This window comes from Crassostrea angulata, chromosome 7 (assembly GCF_025612915.1).
Source record: "Crassostrea angulata isolate pt1a10 chromosome 7, ASM2561291v2, whole genome shotgun sequence".
Taxonomy (NCBI): Eukaryota; Metazoa; Mollusca; class Bivalvia; order Ostreida; family Ostreidae; genus Magallana; species Magallana angulata.
In genome coordinates this window covers 42722377-42740312 of record NC_069117.1, presented here as the reverse complement: position 1 = coordinate 42740312, position 17936 = coordinate 42722377, and the positions used below count along the sequence as shown (strand labels likewise).

At 33.5% G+C, this 17936-nt stretch overlaps 2 protein-coding genes across 4 annotated transcripts; one reads left to right on the top strand and one right to left on the bottom strand.

Annotated features, from left to right (window-relative positions):
* Positions 1–2139: 2139 nt before the first annotated feature.
* Positions 2140–9755, bottom strand: LOC128193235 (hsc70-interacting protein-like). Of its 3 annotated transcripts, XM_052866581.1 has the most exons (13): positions 9622–9755; positions 8788–8920; positions 8487–8532; positions 7933–8020; positions 7416–7553; positions 6991–7075; positions 6508–6618; positions 6115–6217; positions 5826–5942; positions 5443–5713; positions 4095–4150; positions 3265–3414; positions 2140–2853 (listed from the first exon to the last, which is right to left on the bottom strand). In XM_052866581.1, the coding sequence occupies exons 2-13, from the start codon at positions 8901–8903 to the stop codon at positions 2848–2850; spliced, it is 1287 nt and encodes a 428-aa protein (XP_052722541.1). In that variant the 5' UTR covers positions 8904–8920; positions 9622–9755; the 3' UTR covers positions 2140–2847. The 3 variants fall into 3 exon arrangements, with proteins under 3 accessions (XP_052722541.1, XP_052722539.1, XP_052722540.1); XM_052866579.1 differs by lacking the exon at positions 2140–2853 and having other exon boundaries at positions 3238–3414; XM_052866580.1 differs by lacking the exon at positions 2140–2853 and having other exon boundaries at positions 3238–3414; positions 5443–5710.
* A 218-nt stretch (positions 9756–9973) lies between these two features.
* LOC128193234 (xaa-Pro aminopeptidase 3-like) lies at positions 9974–17500 on the top strand. Its single transcript, XM_052866578.1, has 8 exons — positions 9974–10001; positions 13020–13120; positions 13975–14720; positions 15037–15130; positions 15604–15738; positions 16296–16480; positions 16789–16909; positions 17260–17500. Exons 2-8 carry the CDS (start codon positions 13105–13107, stop codon positions 17487–17489), a joined length of 1527 nt encoding a protein of 508 aa, XP_052722538.1. The 5' UTR covers positions 9974–10001; positions 13020–13104; the 3' UTR covers positions 17490–17500.
* Positions 17501–17936: the final 436 nt, after the last annotated feature.

The window sequence follows — 17936 nt, the reverse complement described above, 5'->3', positions numbered from 1 at the left end:
ATCATATAACAAAAATTAGTGCAAGAAAATTCCAGGTGAAATACATGCGATTAACCTTTTCACGCCAAAAAATATTTATATGGAAAGATCACTAGCGAGAACGTCAGAAAAAAGTTTCTCACAAAAATTAAGGCAAAAATATTTCTTGTAAAATATATGCGATTGCTCTTTTTCATGGGAGAAAATTTCGCATAAAATGCGCGAATGCTCAGATTACATAAAAATAAACGCAAGAAACAAATTGGCTATGAAACATTAAGAAAGTATCTTTACACGATATATTCCTCATTAAGAGGTCTCCTCATTTATGTAGCAACAGAGATTAATTTTTATGACTTCACTCCTTTTTAACTTTCTTCTGAAAGTAGTATTCCTTTCTACATTGCGTGCATGGATCCTATTCATTTTTTAGGGGGGTCAGAGGGATATATTTGTTTGCAAGAGTTGGTCTGATGCATATCTTTAATTTCACAATAAGACTTTAATAAAAAGTTGGAATTTTCGCGATGGTCTGATGCATATTTTTAATTTCACAATAAGACTTTAATAAAAAGTTGGAATTTTCGAGAATTGAGAGGGGATCCCCCAATCCAATCTGCAATGCATTACAGTTTACATCATGCGATCTTGGTATATACTATCGATGCAACTTGATAAGTATAATTAACAAAAGTTGTGGGGTTGTAGTTGAGATTTTTTTCATTAAAAGCCTAATAAAGAATTTAGTCTCGGTCAATTTTAATGATGCAGTTTTAGAAAGAAATACAGACATGGTTATCAACAGTGATGAGTTTTGAGCATGAAGAAAAACGGACTTTACCAGTTTGACAACGGTTCCTATATATGTATTTGTGGCAAATTTGAAAATTGAACAAACAAACAATCCAGAATTTTAGTGATCTAAACCTTTTATTCTATACAGTTTCACAACACAGATTTAAAGCTGATCCTTGTGACAACCTTGAGAATTTCCATGAATAGACAAATTGAATTGATCCCTATGATTTTGAAATGTTTTATTCTGAATTACTTTGAAATATATAATTTCACTTGAAGATTAAATGTGTCACAAATATAATAATATAAAGTGAAAAATTGTAGAAAACAATTATTCAAGTATCTCTATTGGAAAGTAATAAATACACCATTTGTCTTCCAGTGACCTTGAACTTGCTCAAATGATCAAAGTTCAAGGTCAGGACATACTTTCAGGCCACAGAAAATCTTTGTGTATAGTTTTAGGTTCTAATCATTTTTTCATTACAATATATGGCCTAGACAAGAATTATGCATTTTTTAGTATTCTTGCACTGGCTCAAATGACCTTAAACAAGGTCATGGCACGCCATCAGGCCATGAGCAATCTTTGTGTGAAGTAGGAACTTACAGTGTGTTCCCATAAGAAAGGTATAGAGCAGACAAGAATTATGCACTTTTACTTCCATCGACCTTGAACTTGCGTGAATGACCTCGGATCAAAACCATGGCACATCCTTATGTTTGTGTGAAGTGGAAATTTCCAATTTTTCTCCATAAGACAGGTATAAACCACACACAAATAATGCACTTCTACTTCCAGTGACCATGAACTTGCCTAAATGATCTTAAGTCAAAATCTTGAAACACCATCAGGTTATATACAATCTTTGTGTAAAGTAATAGATTGTAATGTAACTCCATATTATAGATATGAACTGTACACAACTGCATCAACTAATGGACATGTGATTCATATATATCCTCCCAAATTTTGTTTGCAGGGGGTGTAAAAAACCATTATCATTACATGTACTATGTTTTATCAATGAAATCTACATTCCTGTGTACACTGTAAAATATGCAATAGTGGTAATGATTTAACAATAAGTAATCTGTATTATTTTGATATCAAAATACACTAGTATTACAAATCACTACACCCACTCCTATAAATTCAAAGTTTGGGATTCATCCATGTCAAATATAATTATGTGTAATTGTACTTAAAATTAAATGGTTTGAATCAATTGATAGTCATATGAATGAGCAAACTTGCATCGCACAATCCTCATATACTCAACAAACATACTACATTTACATGTATGGGTACAATTGCCCCAATGTAATTTTCATCACAATGTTAAAGCAAGTAATCTGTAGTTTGATTTGGTAATATATCTTTATTGAAAACAAATCAACCATCAAATACCAATAATAAATGATACAAACTACCAAAATGTTCCATTTTGAATCGTATGCAAGATTAACATACTAAAAACATTTTAAGCTTTTAATAAAAAATATCATTGAACAATCAAAAATGAAATCATAAACACTTGAACTTTATGACGGCTTATTAACAACCATAACGAGGTTAAATCAGTACAATTTAAAAAGTCTCAAAGGGTTGGTTAGAAATGTAAATGAATTGGAAATGAAAACTCACAAGTTTTAAAAAAAAATGTAAGGATAAAAGCATTGTTCAACATTTCAAGTAGGTAAAGGCAGTTTACAAAAAAACATCTAAGGACTTTGTGTATTATGCTATACATCGTATGTGCCAAAGTAAACATTACAAACAATTAGTAAGAATACCTAGCCACTAACGTTATTAATGTATGCAGTTTATTATTTAAAAAAAACACATCTACTGTAACAACAATTCAAGAATTCCATACATCGTGATGAAGATCCAAATTTGATGTAAAATACCAACTACAAGTACTTTATATACCAGTATATTATCATATATAGAAAGAGATGATACACTGTCAGTATGAGAATACAAATATTTCAGAATAATGCCGCTCACACTTATGTTCATAATGCATGTTTCGATCATCTTGAGTTCTGAATAATTCCATGACTTTAAACCTGCAAAAATTTAAAAAGATATAGTGTATTGATTTCACATGTTAAAACTTTATTCAAATGCTTTGCATTCTAAACAAATCAACATTATTTTTCTTAAAAGTTATTTCATAACTACTGTTAAAAATTAAATATATTATGGTTTAGTCAACCTCTTGTCTACCATTCTTAAAGGAATTAAAAAATATATATATTCAAAGTTACTGTAAACATTGACTGATTTTTAACTCACCATTGGTGCCCCTAATTCTACTCGTCATGTACAGAAATAAGGAATAATAGTACATGTACTCAATAATAACAATAATTCATACAAAAATAAAATGTGACCTCTTGTGAATTGATACAAATATTTAGCACGATCCATTGTGAGGTCATTAAAAGTTACAAACAGTTATTGAGTTATGAACCTACCGTGGGTCCCCCTTCTCCTCCCGGTGGTTTGCCCCCGAACTTGGTGGCCATCTTGTTAATGAGGGCCTGAACCTTGGGGTTGTCCTGGTACTTCATCATGTTCTGAGGGTTCTGGCTGATGTCCTGGAATGCTGCAGCCACCTCAGGGTCCTGTCCAATCATATGACAGCATTAACATCAAATGTCTTTTCTGTATATTCCTTATTTTACGAGTATTTAATTCTGCGATTCAACTGTTTTGCATCAAATTGCAAGAATATAAAATCATAAGCGCCAAATTTTTATCACAGTTTCATTTAGTTTACATCTTTCCGAAGAATAAAAGTGGCATTTTAAAATCTATGAGATGTGCTTTTTGCGATTTTACACAGATATTAATTCCAGGCGTTTACGGTAATACGAATCTACAGTACTTGATGTTATACTGTAAAGCATCTAACCACAGCATTAACATTACAGTCTATGCTCCACATACTGTAGTCTAAAATTAACAGTCTATGCTCCACATACTGTAGTCTAAAATTAACAATCTATGCTCCACATACTGTAGTTTAACATTACCAGGTCTTTGCTTAGCCTACTTAGTTTAATGATAATATTAACAGTCACATGCTGTGGTTTAACATCAACAGTATATTGCACATGAACTGTCGTTTCATCAAACACTAGGTTTATGACCAATAACTTGCACATTAACTTAACACATTAACATAACTTCCACATTAAACTGTGGTCCATATACAGTGCACTAACTTGAGCATTAATTCAATTTGATCTTGCCATTCTAAAAAAAGCCATAAAAGAGCAGAAAAAAGAAAATGACTGCTTACTCCGAAAGCTTGCACAATTTCTGGATCATTCAATATATTTCCCAAGTTTGGCATTCCTGTTGATATTAAGAAAAAGATTTTGAGTTTTGGGCAAAATAAACATTAAAAACAAGATATCTGTGAGCCAATGCTCACTAGTGATACCCCCGCTCTGATGTGAATATGCAAAATAAGCAAAGTCGACATTTAACAGAAAGCTGGCATCCGATTGGTACAGAAATATATCCCACAATATGGCATGCCTAAACAAATAGTGTTAAAATTTCAAGCATCTGCGATAAATAGCTGCTGACAAATCTTTGAGGAAAATTTGTTTGAAAATTTTGGCTGAAATAAACAAAGTACTCATTTAACAGGAAGATGATGTCTGATTGGTACAAAAATATACCCCACAATACGGCATGCCTTAACAAACACTGTGTAAAAATTTCAAGCATCTCCGATAAATAGCTGCTGAGAAATCTTTGACGAAAATTTGTTTGAAAATTTTGGCAAAAAATAAACAAAGTACTCATTTAACAGGAAGATGGCATCCGATTGGTACAAAAATAAATCCCACAATATGGCATGCTTTAACAAACACTGTGTAAAAATTTCAAGCATCTCCGATAAATAGCTGCTGAGAAATTTTTGACGAAAATTTGTTTGAAAATTTTGCCAAAAAATAAACAAAGTACTCATTTAACAGGAAGATGACGTCCGATTGGTACAAAAATATATCCCACAATATGGCATGCCTTAACAAACACTGTGTTAAAATTTCAAGCATCTGCGATAAATAGTTGCTGAGATAAATGCGACAGAAATTTTTGTTACGGACGGACGGACAGACAGACAGACAGACAGACAGACAGACAGACAGACAGACAGACAGACAGACGGACGGACGGACGGACGGACGGACGGACGGACGGACAGACAGACAGACAGACAGACACACAAGGGTAAAACAGTATACCCCCTCTCCTTCGGAGCGGGGGTATAATAATTACTGACATTGCTTACTGCAAACCAATTAATCTCAATTCAAGTTGAGAGAATATTGGTTGATATCAATATAATCAAGTGTACAATATAGAAAATTCAAAAAATATACAAGATAAAAATGTAAGAGCATTCTTTATGGTCAAGATACATCATGAACATATCATTTTATCAGGCAATTTGCAGTATTCAGTAATGAAATGCAAGTTTAAAAGTTGCTGAAGAGTTTAGAAAGCTTTGTTTTAACCATCTTAGTTTATCATAACCTAAAACTAGCTATCATTGTGTGTTCTGAATTTTGCTCAGTTTGTTCAATAGTTTGATTATCAAGTTAGTACTAGAAGAAATCTCAAAGTTGATTTACCTCCCATGCCTCCTGGCATTCCGCCCATTCCACCTGGCATTCCGCCCATGCCTCCTGGCATACCACCCATGCCTCCTGGCATTCCGCCCATGCCTCCTGGCATACCACCCATGCCCCCTGGCATACCGCCCATGCCTCCAGGCATACCACCCATGCCCCCTGGCATTCCACCCATGCCTCCAGGCATTCCACCCATGCCTCCTGGGAATCCCCCTGGGAATCCTCCTGGAAAACCTCCAAATCCCCCACCGCCACTGCTTGTACTCTCCTGCTGACAGACAGGTATGTAATATGTAAGATTACATATCAACAAGCTAAAACTTTCAATACAGATGATGAAAGAGAAACCCTAGAAAACTTTGGGAATAAAGAATAGTTCTTACTGCTTTCGCTCTTTCATATTCCTCCTTTGCTTTTCTCATCCTCTCCTTCCTGGCCTTTATTTCCTTTTCTTCCCTTTTCCTTTCATATTTCCTGTTATGTTCCATTATTTTCTTCGCCTGCATTTAATCAGTTTCAATCAACACTTATTTTACAGACTGATATTGACATTTTCTAGTCAATTCTGCTGTCCCCGATCATTTATTTTCAGTTGAAATGCATGCATGAATTATATGTAATTGTAAAACAATTTTCAAGACACATTAACCCATTCAAATATCAGACACTCACATTAGGAGAAACTTCATGCAGCCATTCATTGGCCAAGTCATCGAAATCTAACTTGCAAGCCATAGTCAAGTCATGGTAGGCTTCCTCCCACTTTCCAAGCAATCTACACAGAGAGATAGACTTACATGTAGTTCAAAAGTAAAATTATTCATTTTTAAATCATACATCACCTATGTACTCACTACATGAATCTTGATAGAATAATGCAACCATTTTCAATAACATTATGTAATTATCAGGACCTTTTTGCTCTTATATTTTCTGCATCTTTTTCAGTTAATGTGGAGTTTTGCAGGTGTCTGATCATGATAACCGACAACTATTTGCAACCTCTAAATATATGCATGTTCAAAATCTGCTACATCAGAAGAACTAGTACAGAAATATGCTTACTGCTGGGCTCTCCCCCTCCACTTGTAAGGCTGGGCGGAGTCAGGGTTGAGTTGAATAGCTTTAGAACAATCGTGGATAGCTTTATTTGGTTTCTTCTGTTTGATAAAAATGCTACAATGGAGACAAAGAATTAAGTTACCATATTTCAAAATCAATTGTTTATATTCAACAAAATGCTGTGTATGAAGTTGTGCAACTGTGTATTTAAAGAAAAATAAATATGGTTACAGTTGATTCCCTGTTTTACATGAGTTATTATTTTTGCAATTCAACCGTTTTACATCAAATCACTAGAATATAAAATCGCGAAATCTAAATTCTTATCATAGCCTCATTTAGTAACATTTGTCCCCCCCAAAAAAGGCGAGATTTTGAAAACTGCGAGAGATGCTTTTCACAATTTTATGCGCATATTAATTCTTCGCATTTAAATAGGAATCTACAGTACCCATAATTAAGGTTATTGAATATCTGAAAGCCTACCTGGCTCGTTTTGCGTAGAGTAGAGCAGAGTGGGGATTGATCATGATGGCCTCAGTAAACAGTTTCATTGCTTCATCAAAATTACCTACAATATAAAATTCACGGTCAAGATAAAATCTTCTGGTCTTAAAGAATAGATACTTTGTAAATCAAATCATAAGCAAATGATTAAAAGACCCTGAACACTCCTAAAGTGGATAACATGTGATTTTCGTATTATGTAAAGAGCAAAAAATCTCACTGAAACTGTATTGTATCATGTGAGAAGTGTACCGTTCTGTGCAACAAACATATCTTGTTAACTGTATCGTTTGTGAGAATCATATATCTGGTGTAGTACATGAAGTGCATTTCAGGGTCTGTGTAAAAAAAAATTATAGAAGAAAAAACCAACTTGATTTCTAAACCCCCCCCCACTGACCTACCTTCTGAGAAAGCAGCCATGGCAGCTGACCTCTTTTCATCAGCTGAGTCCATCATTTCCTCCGTGACCTCCTTTGACTCATCCCCGTCCTCAGGCAGGTCTTTGTCATTGTCTTCTATCACACCTGTATTATCCAGCTCTGAAATCATAAGCAACAAAAACTTCAATTTTTCTCTATATCTGACATGATAGAATGAAAAATGTCCATTCTAACACAAAAACCAAAAAAAAAAAAAAAAAATTAACAAAAAAGGTTGTATAGGTCAATACAAACATAACTTTTTTTGAAATTGTTAACATTCAGTAGGTTCTTGACTTTACTTTTCAAGACAGGTGAAGAAAAGGCTGAGTAAATTTTTTTTAATTTTTACTGAAAGTTTCTATCTATTCTGTAAAGGCAAGGTATTTGCATTGTACAATTGTTAAATTATCTGAATCTAATAAGCAACAAGTTTTGAAAATATGATTTAAATTGATAAAAATATCTTTGATCAGTCCTCTGGTATTGTTTTGTTTACCTAGGTCACTCTCCTCACTCTCTGGTTCTGGCTCCGGTTCTGGTTTTGGTTCTGGTTTCTTTTCAGCTTTTTCCTCTGGTTGTGGTTCCTGAAATAATGGAAGCAACTTCAGATATTATCTTGTATTAGTTCTAGACTATAGACATACATGCATATTGAATGACAATTACAAATAGTTCAAAAACAAATTGTGATATAATGTAACTCTTGAATCAATACATTCAAGCATTTTTAATTTACTTGGATCTACAAATATCAAAGTTAAAGATATCTTTTCATTTTTTAAGTTATTTTGATTTTTTAAAATATAGTTATCAGCCAAAAAAGATAAAGTTTAAAAATGTTATGACTGTATGCATACACATACTGTGACATACATCATAAAGACCAACTCTCTTCTAAGAGAGATAACTCACTTCCATTCCTTCAATTCATGTAAAACTTTGTATTACATTGTTGGCTGAAATTTTATTTCAATTCAATTCCATATTGAATATTTCTATCTAATCAAATTTTACTAGAGAAAACAAAAGGATATGTGCTATATCTCATACCTTTGGTTCTTCTGGTTCATTGGGAGGTGGGACTGTGGCACCCATACTGAAAAGATAACACAGATTTATAGTGAACAAATCATTAAAAAAATTGGTCAGTTTTCAAGTCATTATCTAGATACCAACAATACCGAATATATTTATTATCATATGTTGCTAACTACAAGAGGTAAATATTTCTTAAAAAGTATCAATAATGACATTTTAGCTGTATCTTTGTGTCATTACAGTTTTTAAACAAGAGGTTTGTGCCGAGTAGTTATAAAACCTTTCTTCTCTACTCCGGTAAGGTGCCACCTACCTCTCAAGCCAATCTTTGAAGAACTTGAGTTCCTTCTCATGTAACACATCAGGGTCTTTCTGGCATAAAGCAACAAAGTCCTTCAACAGCTGGAGCTGTTGCATCATTTGACTCATTTTGACTGTGGGTTAGACTGAAAAATTAAATCAAAAATCAAATCTCAAATCAGAAGTAAATAGAAAAGGTTCATAGGCTGCTGTAACTTGCATGACCAAAACTGTAGCAAAATATGAAGAGATCATGGAGTTTAAAAATAGAATGCTAAGTTAAAAAGTACATGGTTATGTCAGAATACTTTCCAACAGTGTCCAATTGATTAACCTACGCAGGTCATTAAGACGGTCGGGACATCCCCCTCCCTCCCCTGTCAAAAAATAATGTCAACTATTCACATTTAATTATATACACATAGTAATGTCAGCAAAAATGGGCATTTGAACCCTCTCTGTAAACAAATTATCACACTTTGGGAAAATTTCTGGATATGCATCTGTGTTTTCTATAGAAAGGAGTCATTTGAAATTAAATTGACCATTTGGTAGATTAATTAAAACAGAGGTACTACATTTATACAGGCGTTGACCATCACCCACTAAATGGTGGGTGTGTCGAACTGATTGATGAATTCCCCTACACCCTTTCCTTATACAGTTATAAGAAACCTCTGTCTGAAACAAAACGCAAAAAGTGATTGTGCAGCATGCTGGAAACTGAAAGTAACTTATGTGCATGCCCTCAACATTTACTGATTAAGGTAAAAAATTTAACAATAGACGTCATCGAATGTTGCATCTGCAAAGAAAAGTTGGACTGTACAGTATCTCAAAAACTCACAAAAATTAATTATGACAGTGCTGTTCTAATAAAACAACAACAGCGTCCTTTTTTATAGTGCAGGCACGCGTTTCCTTTGCAGAAATTTCCAGATAATATGGAAGCTTATTCGGGAAAATAACACGTGGAACGCTATTTGTTTCTATTTCTAACAGCTATAGTTCTCCATTCATACAATATTCTCACTTAAAATATAATGAATTGGTTTTTCCTGTGGTTTAAGATAACAATTAATAAATCATGTAATAAATATGTCTACAAACACACTTTTAAACATCACCATTTTGTTGACAACATTGCACCGAACACTCCACCGTAGATTTTTTTTTTTTATAAATATTAACTTGTTCGTAAAACTCTCTTTTGCCAAAAGTACAAAAGTAAGTATACATGTATCTTCGTTGTTATGACTTACTCCTTGATATATATTATATCATATATTGTCATCGATTGCAATTGATTCATGAAATCTTTTCACCAAATAAACATACCAGTTAAAATGAATTGCATGGAGAATATTGAACATTGAATAAATTATGCTCTTCAATGTGGGTATACTGTATACAATAGAGGAAATTCGAACGAGTAGTCATATTGGTAGCATGGGCCGATGGGGGTTGTCTTCATTACTTCATTGCGTGTTAGTTGTTTTTGCATTCCATACAAAAAAGTTAGATAGACCTACTGACGGACTAGCCGGAGAACGAACCCAGCCCCCCCCCTGAATCTCTATAGTCAGACTCCGGTGCTCAACCAAATAAGCTATCAGTTACAGTACCAGCTCGCAAGGTGCTTAAATATTCGAGCCATTCTGACCGTCACATTCCCCCCTTTCCATGATTAAATGATATTCGCCCTCAAAGATACACCCCAAACTCTTTCCATGGCAGGAGATAACCTGTCGGTTCCAGGGGATTATTTCTCCTCAAGTAAAATATTACATGGATATTACATGTAACGTTATATTTCAGAGGACCATTACAACTTGACGTTATTCCATCCACTCATAGTTCTCCCTTCATAAACTTTGCTCTGGCAGTTATTTATATAGTTACATGTATATACCTCATGAAGTAATTAAGTTGCTGGTGGTTTAATGGTTTTGACCCACCCATCGCCAGTCTGTCCGTCTTGTATGTTTGTTGTGCAACTCATCTAAAACCACTGCACAGAATATCAAAAAACTTTGTAATAACTGTGCAATTCTAGTTCTCTTTTTTGGCTTGGAATTTTGGCCCTTATAAATTTAGAACCTTTTGTTTTAAAAGACATACATGGAAGTTTGATGTGATGATTTTTTGGAATTATGCCCAGGCATTATTTATTTTGTATATTTTTTGAACTTGCTCACTTTTTCTTTCATTTCACCTGCATACTTTTATTAGCATTTAATTCCATTGTTTGTATCATTATGAATGTTAGTACAAATCTTGGTTTTAGTCCCAGTGGCAATGCTAATTCATAATGTAGTGTCAATCCCACTGTCAGTAGTCTCAATGTTAATTCCACTCTCAATGTAAATCCCAATCTTAGTGTGAATCTTGCTTTCAATGCTGATCCGAGTCATAATATTAATCTCAATGTCTATTCTTATTCAAATCTTATTGTCATTCCTAATGCTCATGCTGGTCCATATAGTATGGTAAATCCTGCTCTCAATGCTGATCCCAGTCATTGTGTTAATCCCAATGTGAATTCTCATTCAAATCTCGGTGTCAATCCCAATGTTAATACTTGTCCATATTGAAGTGTTAATCCCACTCTCAATGCTGATCCCAGTCACAGTGTTAATCTCGATGCTCATTCAAATTTTAAAGTCAATCCCTATAGATTCAAATGCTGATTTTGGTCTCAGCTTCAATGCTGATTATGATATTAGTTTCAATCCCAGTATAAACCTTAATGTCAATGGGAGGAAAAAATAGTGGGCTACACAAAAATTTGCCCCATGATTCCATTGTCACGAAGTCTTATCAATGTGTGTGTGTGTGTGTGTGTGTGTGTGTGTGTGTGTGTGTGTCTATATATATATATATATATATATATATATATATATATATATATATATATATATATATATATATATATATATATATATATATATATATATATATATATATATATATATATATATATATATATAATTTTTTTTTTTTTTTTAAAGAAATAAACAACGTTATTTAGTGAACATGGCGTTATGAATAGCAATTGCTCTGTTGGCATATTCCATGATGCGCGCTAGAGCATCATGGAAAATATGCCAGCAGAGTAGTTGCTATTCATAACGCCATGTTCACTAAATAATCGTTGTTTATTTACTTATATTTGCATTTTACCACTCGAAAATACCCTGTATTAGCCTAAACCTTGACATTTAGCTATTGCATCAAAAATAAACATTCAGACTGTAATGTATCTTTTTAATTCACATAGATTTGTTAACAGAATCAATGATATGTTATAACAGTCATTCCTCTGATATTACTTATTAGGTTTGTTACTGACTGTTTACAGAAATTTGTGGGGTAGGTAAAGTCCATAGAAGGCGAGGCCGCCTCGGCTTCTATGGACTTTACCGACCCCACAAATTTCTGTAAACAGTCAGTAACAAACCTAATAAGTGTTTTGTTTTGTCGAGGACCTAAAGTTTGATATGTAAACAACAAAAGACAATACATAACAATTAAATTCATAGGCTTATTCTCTAATTTTGTACCTTTCTCGTCAGTCGTCTGTGCAAACCTGGATGTCATTGTACATGTATATATAGGATCGTTTTATTACGTCACGGACAAAGGGGGGTCACTCTAAATATTTCGGGGCTTAAAAATTAAAGGTATGGTTGAACGTTTGTGTAAAAAATCAGCTCAAATAACGTTACGTACGCCATATTGCCGTATAAATTTTGACGCCCGCCGTGTAAAGAAATTTATAAGGCGATCACGTGACGCGATTCATCCAATGACGTCGAGACATTCTAGTCTGAGGCAAAACAAAATGTTATTATAAGACATGTTTTAATCATATACATCAATTTTATGGAGTTGGAGAAAAAAACATGATGTATCGTTATAGTGGTTTAAATCTATAACGTCATGGAAAGGTATATGACGTCACATTTTTATGACATCATAGTATACAGACAGAGCAATTGCGATTATAGAAAAATAATTGCAGTTCCTCCGTATGGACTTACAGTGGGAAAGAACAATGGATATGCAAATATATATATATATATATATATACACACACTGGTATGCATCTTACAATGTATGTTCCATCAAGGCTAAATAATGCAATGATAAGCACTTCTATACTAAGGTAATTTAAAATACACATATATATGTTATTGTGGTTACTAAAATGTACAAATGTTCTATGTTAATTTTTGTTTACAGGCCAAGACTAAAAAACGAGACATGTCAACCATGGAAGCTTACGACAGAGGATGTTGATTTGAATTTGGTTTAAGTAACTCTTTTCATGATGGCTTTACAAAGTAAGTTTATTGAAATTTCACGTAGGTTTGATTTTGTTTGTTTGATTTTATTGATTGATATTTTTCCTAATCCCTGTAATGAATTCTCTGTTTCAGTTTTCACTCTTCAGAAATATTTCAGAATTTCTTTTGTATTTTAAATACCACAGAGTTATTCCCCTTAGATTTTTCATAATATTTTGGGATTATTTTGAAATGTTTTTTTTTCTATCAAAGTTACATTAATAATGAACATTCATAATACTAATACAGTTTGAAAAAAAAATCTATTGAGAACAGATTACAGTAAAACTCGTTTAGTACAAATACGGATATAGCAAATTCTCGGATATAAGTTTTTTTGAGTCCCCGGTAAAATTCTAAACAAATCTTTGCAAATTTTTACGGCTATTATGAATTCAGATATAATGAGTTTATAGATATAGCGAATTGATTTTGAGTCCCGTAGAAGTGAATAATAATGGAATTTAACACTTTTATAAAGAATTTCTTTACAATTTAAAATGTTTGCACTACCATTTAAAATAATAGTATCAATGAATTTATTTTCATATAAATTTTTCAATTCACAATCCGATTATTAAAGGTATCAAAGTAATGCATTTTTATTTTAAGCCCCAATTAGCAAAAATTATAGTCTGGTAAAAGAGTACATGTATATAGAGAAATCGCTATCATTACTGGTTATTCGTTATCATTAAGAATTCCTTATACGTAAATAACGAATTACGGATATAACGAAGTAAATCCATTGGTCCCTTGGACTTCGCTATAACCGAGTTTTACTGTAATAAACTTACAAATGAGTGAATGTTGATAGTTTTTTCTCATTGCTCCTTTTTTCCTTTGAATAGAAGGATTCCGTTCCCTTTCCATTTTCAAGAATCACTTTAGAAGGATTTCCACCAGCTATCTTTCACCAAAACTTGAAGGACTTTCAAAGGATCCATCAGATATAACAGTAGAAGAATACAAAACTAGAAGGAAGAATTTGATAAAACTGTGTTTGGATAGTGAACCTTGGAGAACTTCTCGTAACCTCCTCCTCTGTGTCCCAGCTGCGCCCCCGGCATACTATAGCGACCAAATTCTCTACCCCTTCCGACAGAATACAGACTTCAACTATCTCTGTGGCTATCCAAAGCCAAACTGTGTTTTAATCTTGTTCACTGAATCAGGAAAAGAAGAGAATTTCAAATCGATTTTGTTTGTTCCTCAACCTTTTGAGCATCAGAGAATCTGGGACGGTGAATTTGAGGGTGAAGACAGTATAGCAAGATCAACAGGAGTTGATGAAGTGAAGTTCACAAAAGACATTGCTAGTTTCCTGTCTACTTTTGTGACAGATAATAGTAAATTTTCTCTGTGGTATAACTACCAAAAGGCTGTAAATCCAGATTTTCATAAATCAGTGATGGCCGATTTTTTGCGGCAGGGAAAGTACAAGAAACTTGAGAGCTGTGATCTCTTCGTTCAGTCGCTTCGAGTAGTAAAATCGCCAGGTGAAATCGCTCTCATAAGGAAAAGTATGGAGATAACAAAGGCAGCGTTTGCTGCTGTTGATCACATGATTGATGAATGGCAGTCAAAGAGGTCAAAGGTCAGCAGTTTGGTCTCGCACAGAAAAATATTAAATGTGAATTTTCTGACTACCGGTATTATATACTGGTATCATTTTGTAAAGAAGTTTCCAAATTTTTGTAGCTTTATTATTTGAATGAATTTATACATATTTTGATACATTAATTAAACATATCTGTTCTTTTCCTGAGAGTTAAAAAAAGTCTTAAAATAGAAATGATCGTCCATCCTTTTTCAGCTTCCAAGCATTTGTCTCAATTGTTAGACAGAGTTGTTTTGAACTTTGTATCAAATACTGAGAATATATATATACTGGTAAATTAATCTTTTTTCAGAACAGTCCTTTGTTTGAGTATGAAATTCAAGCAGTAATGGAATATGTCTGCCAGTTGAATGGAGGGCGACTAGCGTATATTCCTGTTATTGCAGGTAATTTTTAGTGAGGCCAAATCTTTTATAAGGCAAAAAAAAAAAACACCGGTAATGTATTGGTTCTTTGGCTCCTCAGGTCAAAGGCTTCAATATTATATTATTGCCATTTTAAAAAGGGGAATAACTCATTTTTCAATTTTAAGTTAAAATTTACCAGTATTCCCCTTTGCAAACCTTTCCTAAAAAATCAAATTATAGAAAAACCTGCCGATTGCATTTTTAATTTTTTGGAAATTTTTGGCACAACAAACAAAACTCATTTTTGTATGCCTAACTACCCCTCTATTCCAATAGGGCATTATCAATATATTGGATGCATATGGTATTACTTCTTCTAGTTCTTATTACACAAAAATCCATCTAAACACTCCGAGCCCAAAACTAATGTCCTTCACTGCCTATAATTTTATTACAGCCTCTAAATTTCTTTTTAATAAAGTAATTACATGTAAGCTTTTGTTTAATTGTAGGAGGCAACAGAGGAACCACGATACACTATGTACAAAACAACAACAAGATAGACCCTAGAGAGCTTCTGCTGATAGATGCTGGCTGTGAATACAAGGGATATACCACGGATATCACGAGGGTCCTCAATTTTTCAAGTACTGTGGTAGAGCATTAAAATAGTGTGGCAAAAATAAAGAGGGCATTTTGTTTTGCATCTCTCAGTCAATAGACCAAGTTTTCTGACCTATATCTCTTGGAACTCTTTGCAAGAAATATAGATGTCAAAAATTGGTGCAAAACTTGAAACATTGGTGCCACTTAGGGAGTAGAAGACCCCTCTTCATTTTCATTTCATTAGGTCAAACAGTTTGATTAAGTGTTGCCTACTCAATTTCTTGAGAATCTTTGAAAGGACATCAAACTTGACACACTGGTACCCCTATTGATTTTGAGGTCAAATGTTAATAGGTCAAGGGTTAAACTACTTTGGATGTAAAATATATACCGGTATTGTCATAAAAAAAAGTTACAAAATTCTTGGAAAAAGGTTGACTTATTTCAATTTTGCCACAAGTCAGCATAAACATTGTATGTATCAAAAGCATTTCTTGTTTTTTTGGGGGAAAAATTTTGTAGTAAATAAGATAAAGCATATGTCAAAGACCACCATGTCATTGCTGAGTAATTTTTGAGTTTCCTAATATCTCCACAGATTTGACCTATGAGCAGAAGGTCATCATTGGACTTGTACAACTCGTACAGGAGGCATGTATCCAGATGTGTACACCACAATACAGCCTGAATGACATCTACAGGAGGATGATAACAATCATCGGGGAATACCTCCAAGTCATGGGGTTCTTGGACTTAAAACTTGAGGGGAAGCAGTTTGATAGGGTTAATATGAGCTATTTAAATAATTTTTTTTTCTCCCTTGGCATTTTTTTATAACATGCAAATGTACATACATGTATTTGAACAACATTAACATTAATATACTGGTATGCTGGATATATGTTTATCATATTTTGATTTTTTTCATTCAAATATACCGGGTATGTTGTGTATCCCTTTAACCAGGTTTCAAATGAATAAATTAGACTTTTTTTTTATCTAAAGCCTGTGGCTCTATTGACATTGTGTTATCTTTCAAAATATTAATATTTTGGAAATATGTTTATGGAGAGTTTTATCATTTTTTGTAGGGGGCTGACAGGTTCTGTCCTCATCATGTAGGCCATTATCTTGGAATGGATCTTCATGATACACCATTAGTATCGAAGGAAAAAAAGTTACAGCCAGGCACTGTGTTAACCATAGAACCAGGTGAGGTGGTTACAAGCTCTTGTGGAAATCAAACATCATTTTATACACTTACTAATTGTATTAATAGTAAAATATAATCAAAGAGAGAGAGAGAGAGAGAGAGAGAGAGAGAGTTGTAGCAGATATTTATATACACATGTATATGTTACATTTAAAATCAACCAAAAGGAAAAAGAAATGTCAAACTCATCAATTTTCTGTGGGAATATACTCTTTGGATGCTATCCCCAACACATGCATGTATATGATTTTACTGTATCACAGTGTATTGTGTCAATTAATTTGATTTATACCATTTTCATCAATTTATTGTGTCTTATTCTGAATAAAAATTGTTCTGTTTATTTTAGGTTTATATTTGCGACCAGAGTACATCCCAGAAAATCTTTCTTTATTCAAAGGAATAGCTGTGAGATTAGAAGAAAACATTTTGGTGACAGAAAAAGACCCAATTAATTTGTCGGAAAAAGTGTCTCCACGTGAAAAGAGCTTTCTAGCTCGAGACGCAGATGAATGTATGATTGATGAAAAAGCTCAAAGAATAATTGCAAAACTTATTTCTAATACTGGAATAAAGTGAAATGAATTTTTGATTTTTCTTTCTTCTTCTATTTGTTTGATAATGAAAGGCATGTTGAACTACATGCAGAAAGGAACACTTGTCTTGTAAAAATGAAAATTGTTTGAACATATATGTACAATTCTACATATGTACCAGGTACATGTACTGAGGCTATCTTGTTATTTTTTGTCCCCCGCCGCAATGCGGAGCGGGGACATAGAAATGCCGGGCGTCCGTCCATGGGTCTTTGTGTCCGTGCGTCCGTCCGTCACACTTTTTTGTAAGCGCTCTCATGCCTACAAATTTTGACAGATTTTCATTACATTTATACCAAATGTTTATACACCTATTATTTTGGTCAAGTTCGGAAATCAGCATTGGTCGATATTTTTTGTTGGAGTTATGGGACTCTGACCACAATAATGACTCCGTTTTATCCAAAAATTGACCTTGTAAGCGCTCTCA

Excerpts from the sequence above, each read along its gene's own strand:
- LOC128193235 (XM_052866579.1), bottom strand. The coding sequence starts at position 8,903 with ATGAGTCAAATGATGCAACAGCTCCAGCTGTTGAAGGACTTTGTTGCT. Across the intron at positions 6,218-6,507 it reads TGGAGGGGGAGAGCCCAGCA|ATTGCTTGGAAAGTGGGAGG; the intron begins GTAAGCATATTT and ends CTCTCTGTGTAG. Across the intron at positions 4,151-5,442 it reads AATGCCAGGAGGCATGGGAG|GAATGCCAAACTTGGGAAAT; the intron begins GTAAATCAACTT and ends TAATATCAACAG.
- LOC128193234 (XM_052866578.1), top strand. Across the intron at positions 14,721-15,036 it reads GGCAGTCAAAGAGGTCAAAG|AACAGTCCTTTGTTTGAGTA; the intron begins GTCAGCAGTTTG and ends ATCTTTTTTCAG. Across the intron at positions 15,131-15,603 it reads GTATATTCCTGTTATTGCAG|GAGGCAACAGAGGAACCACG; the intron begins GTAATTTTTAGT and ends GTTTAATTGTAG.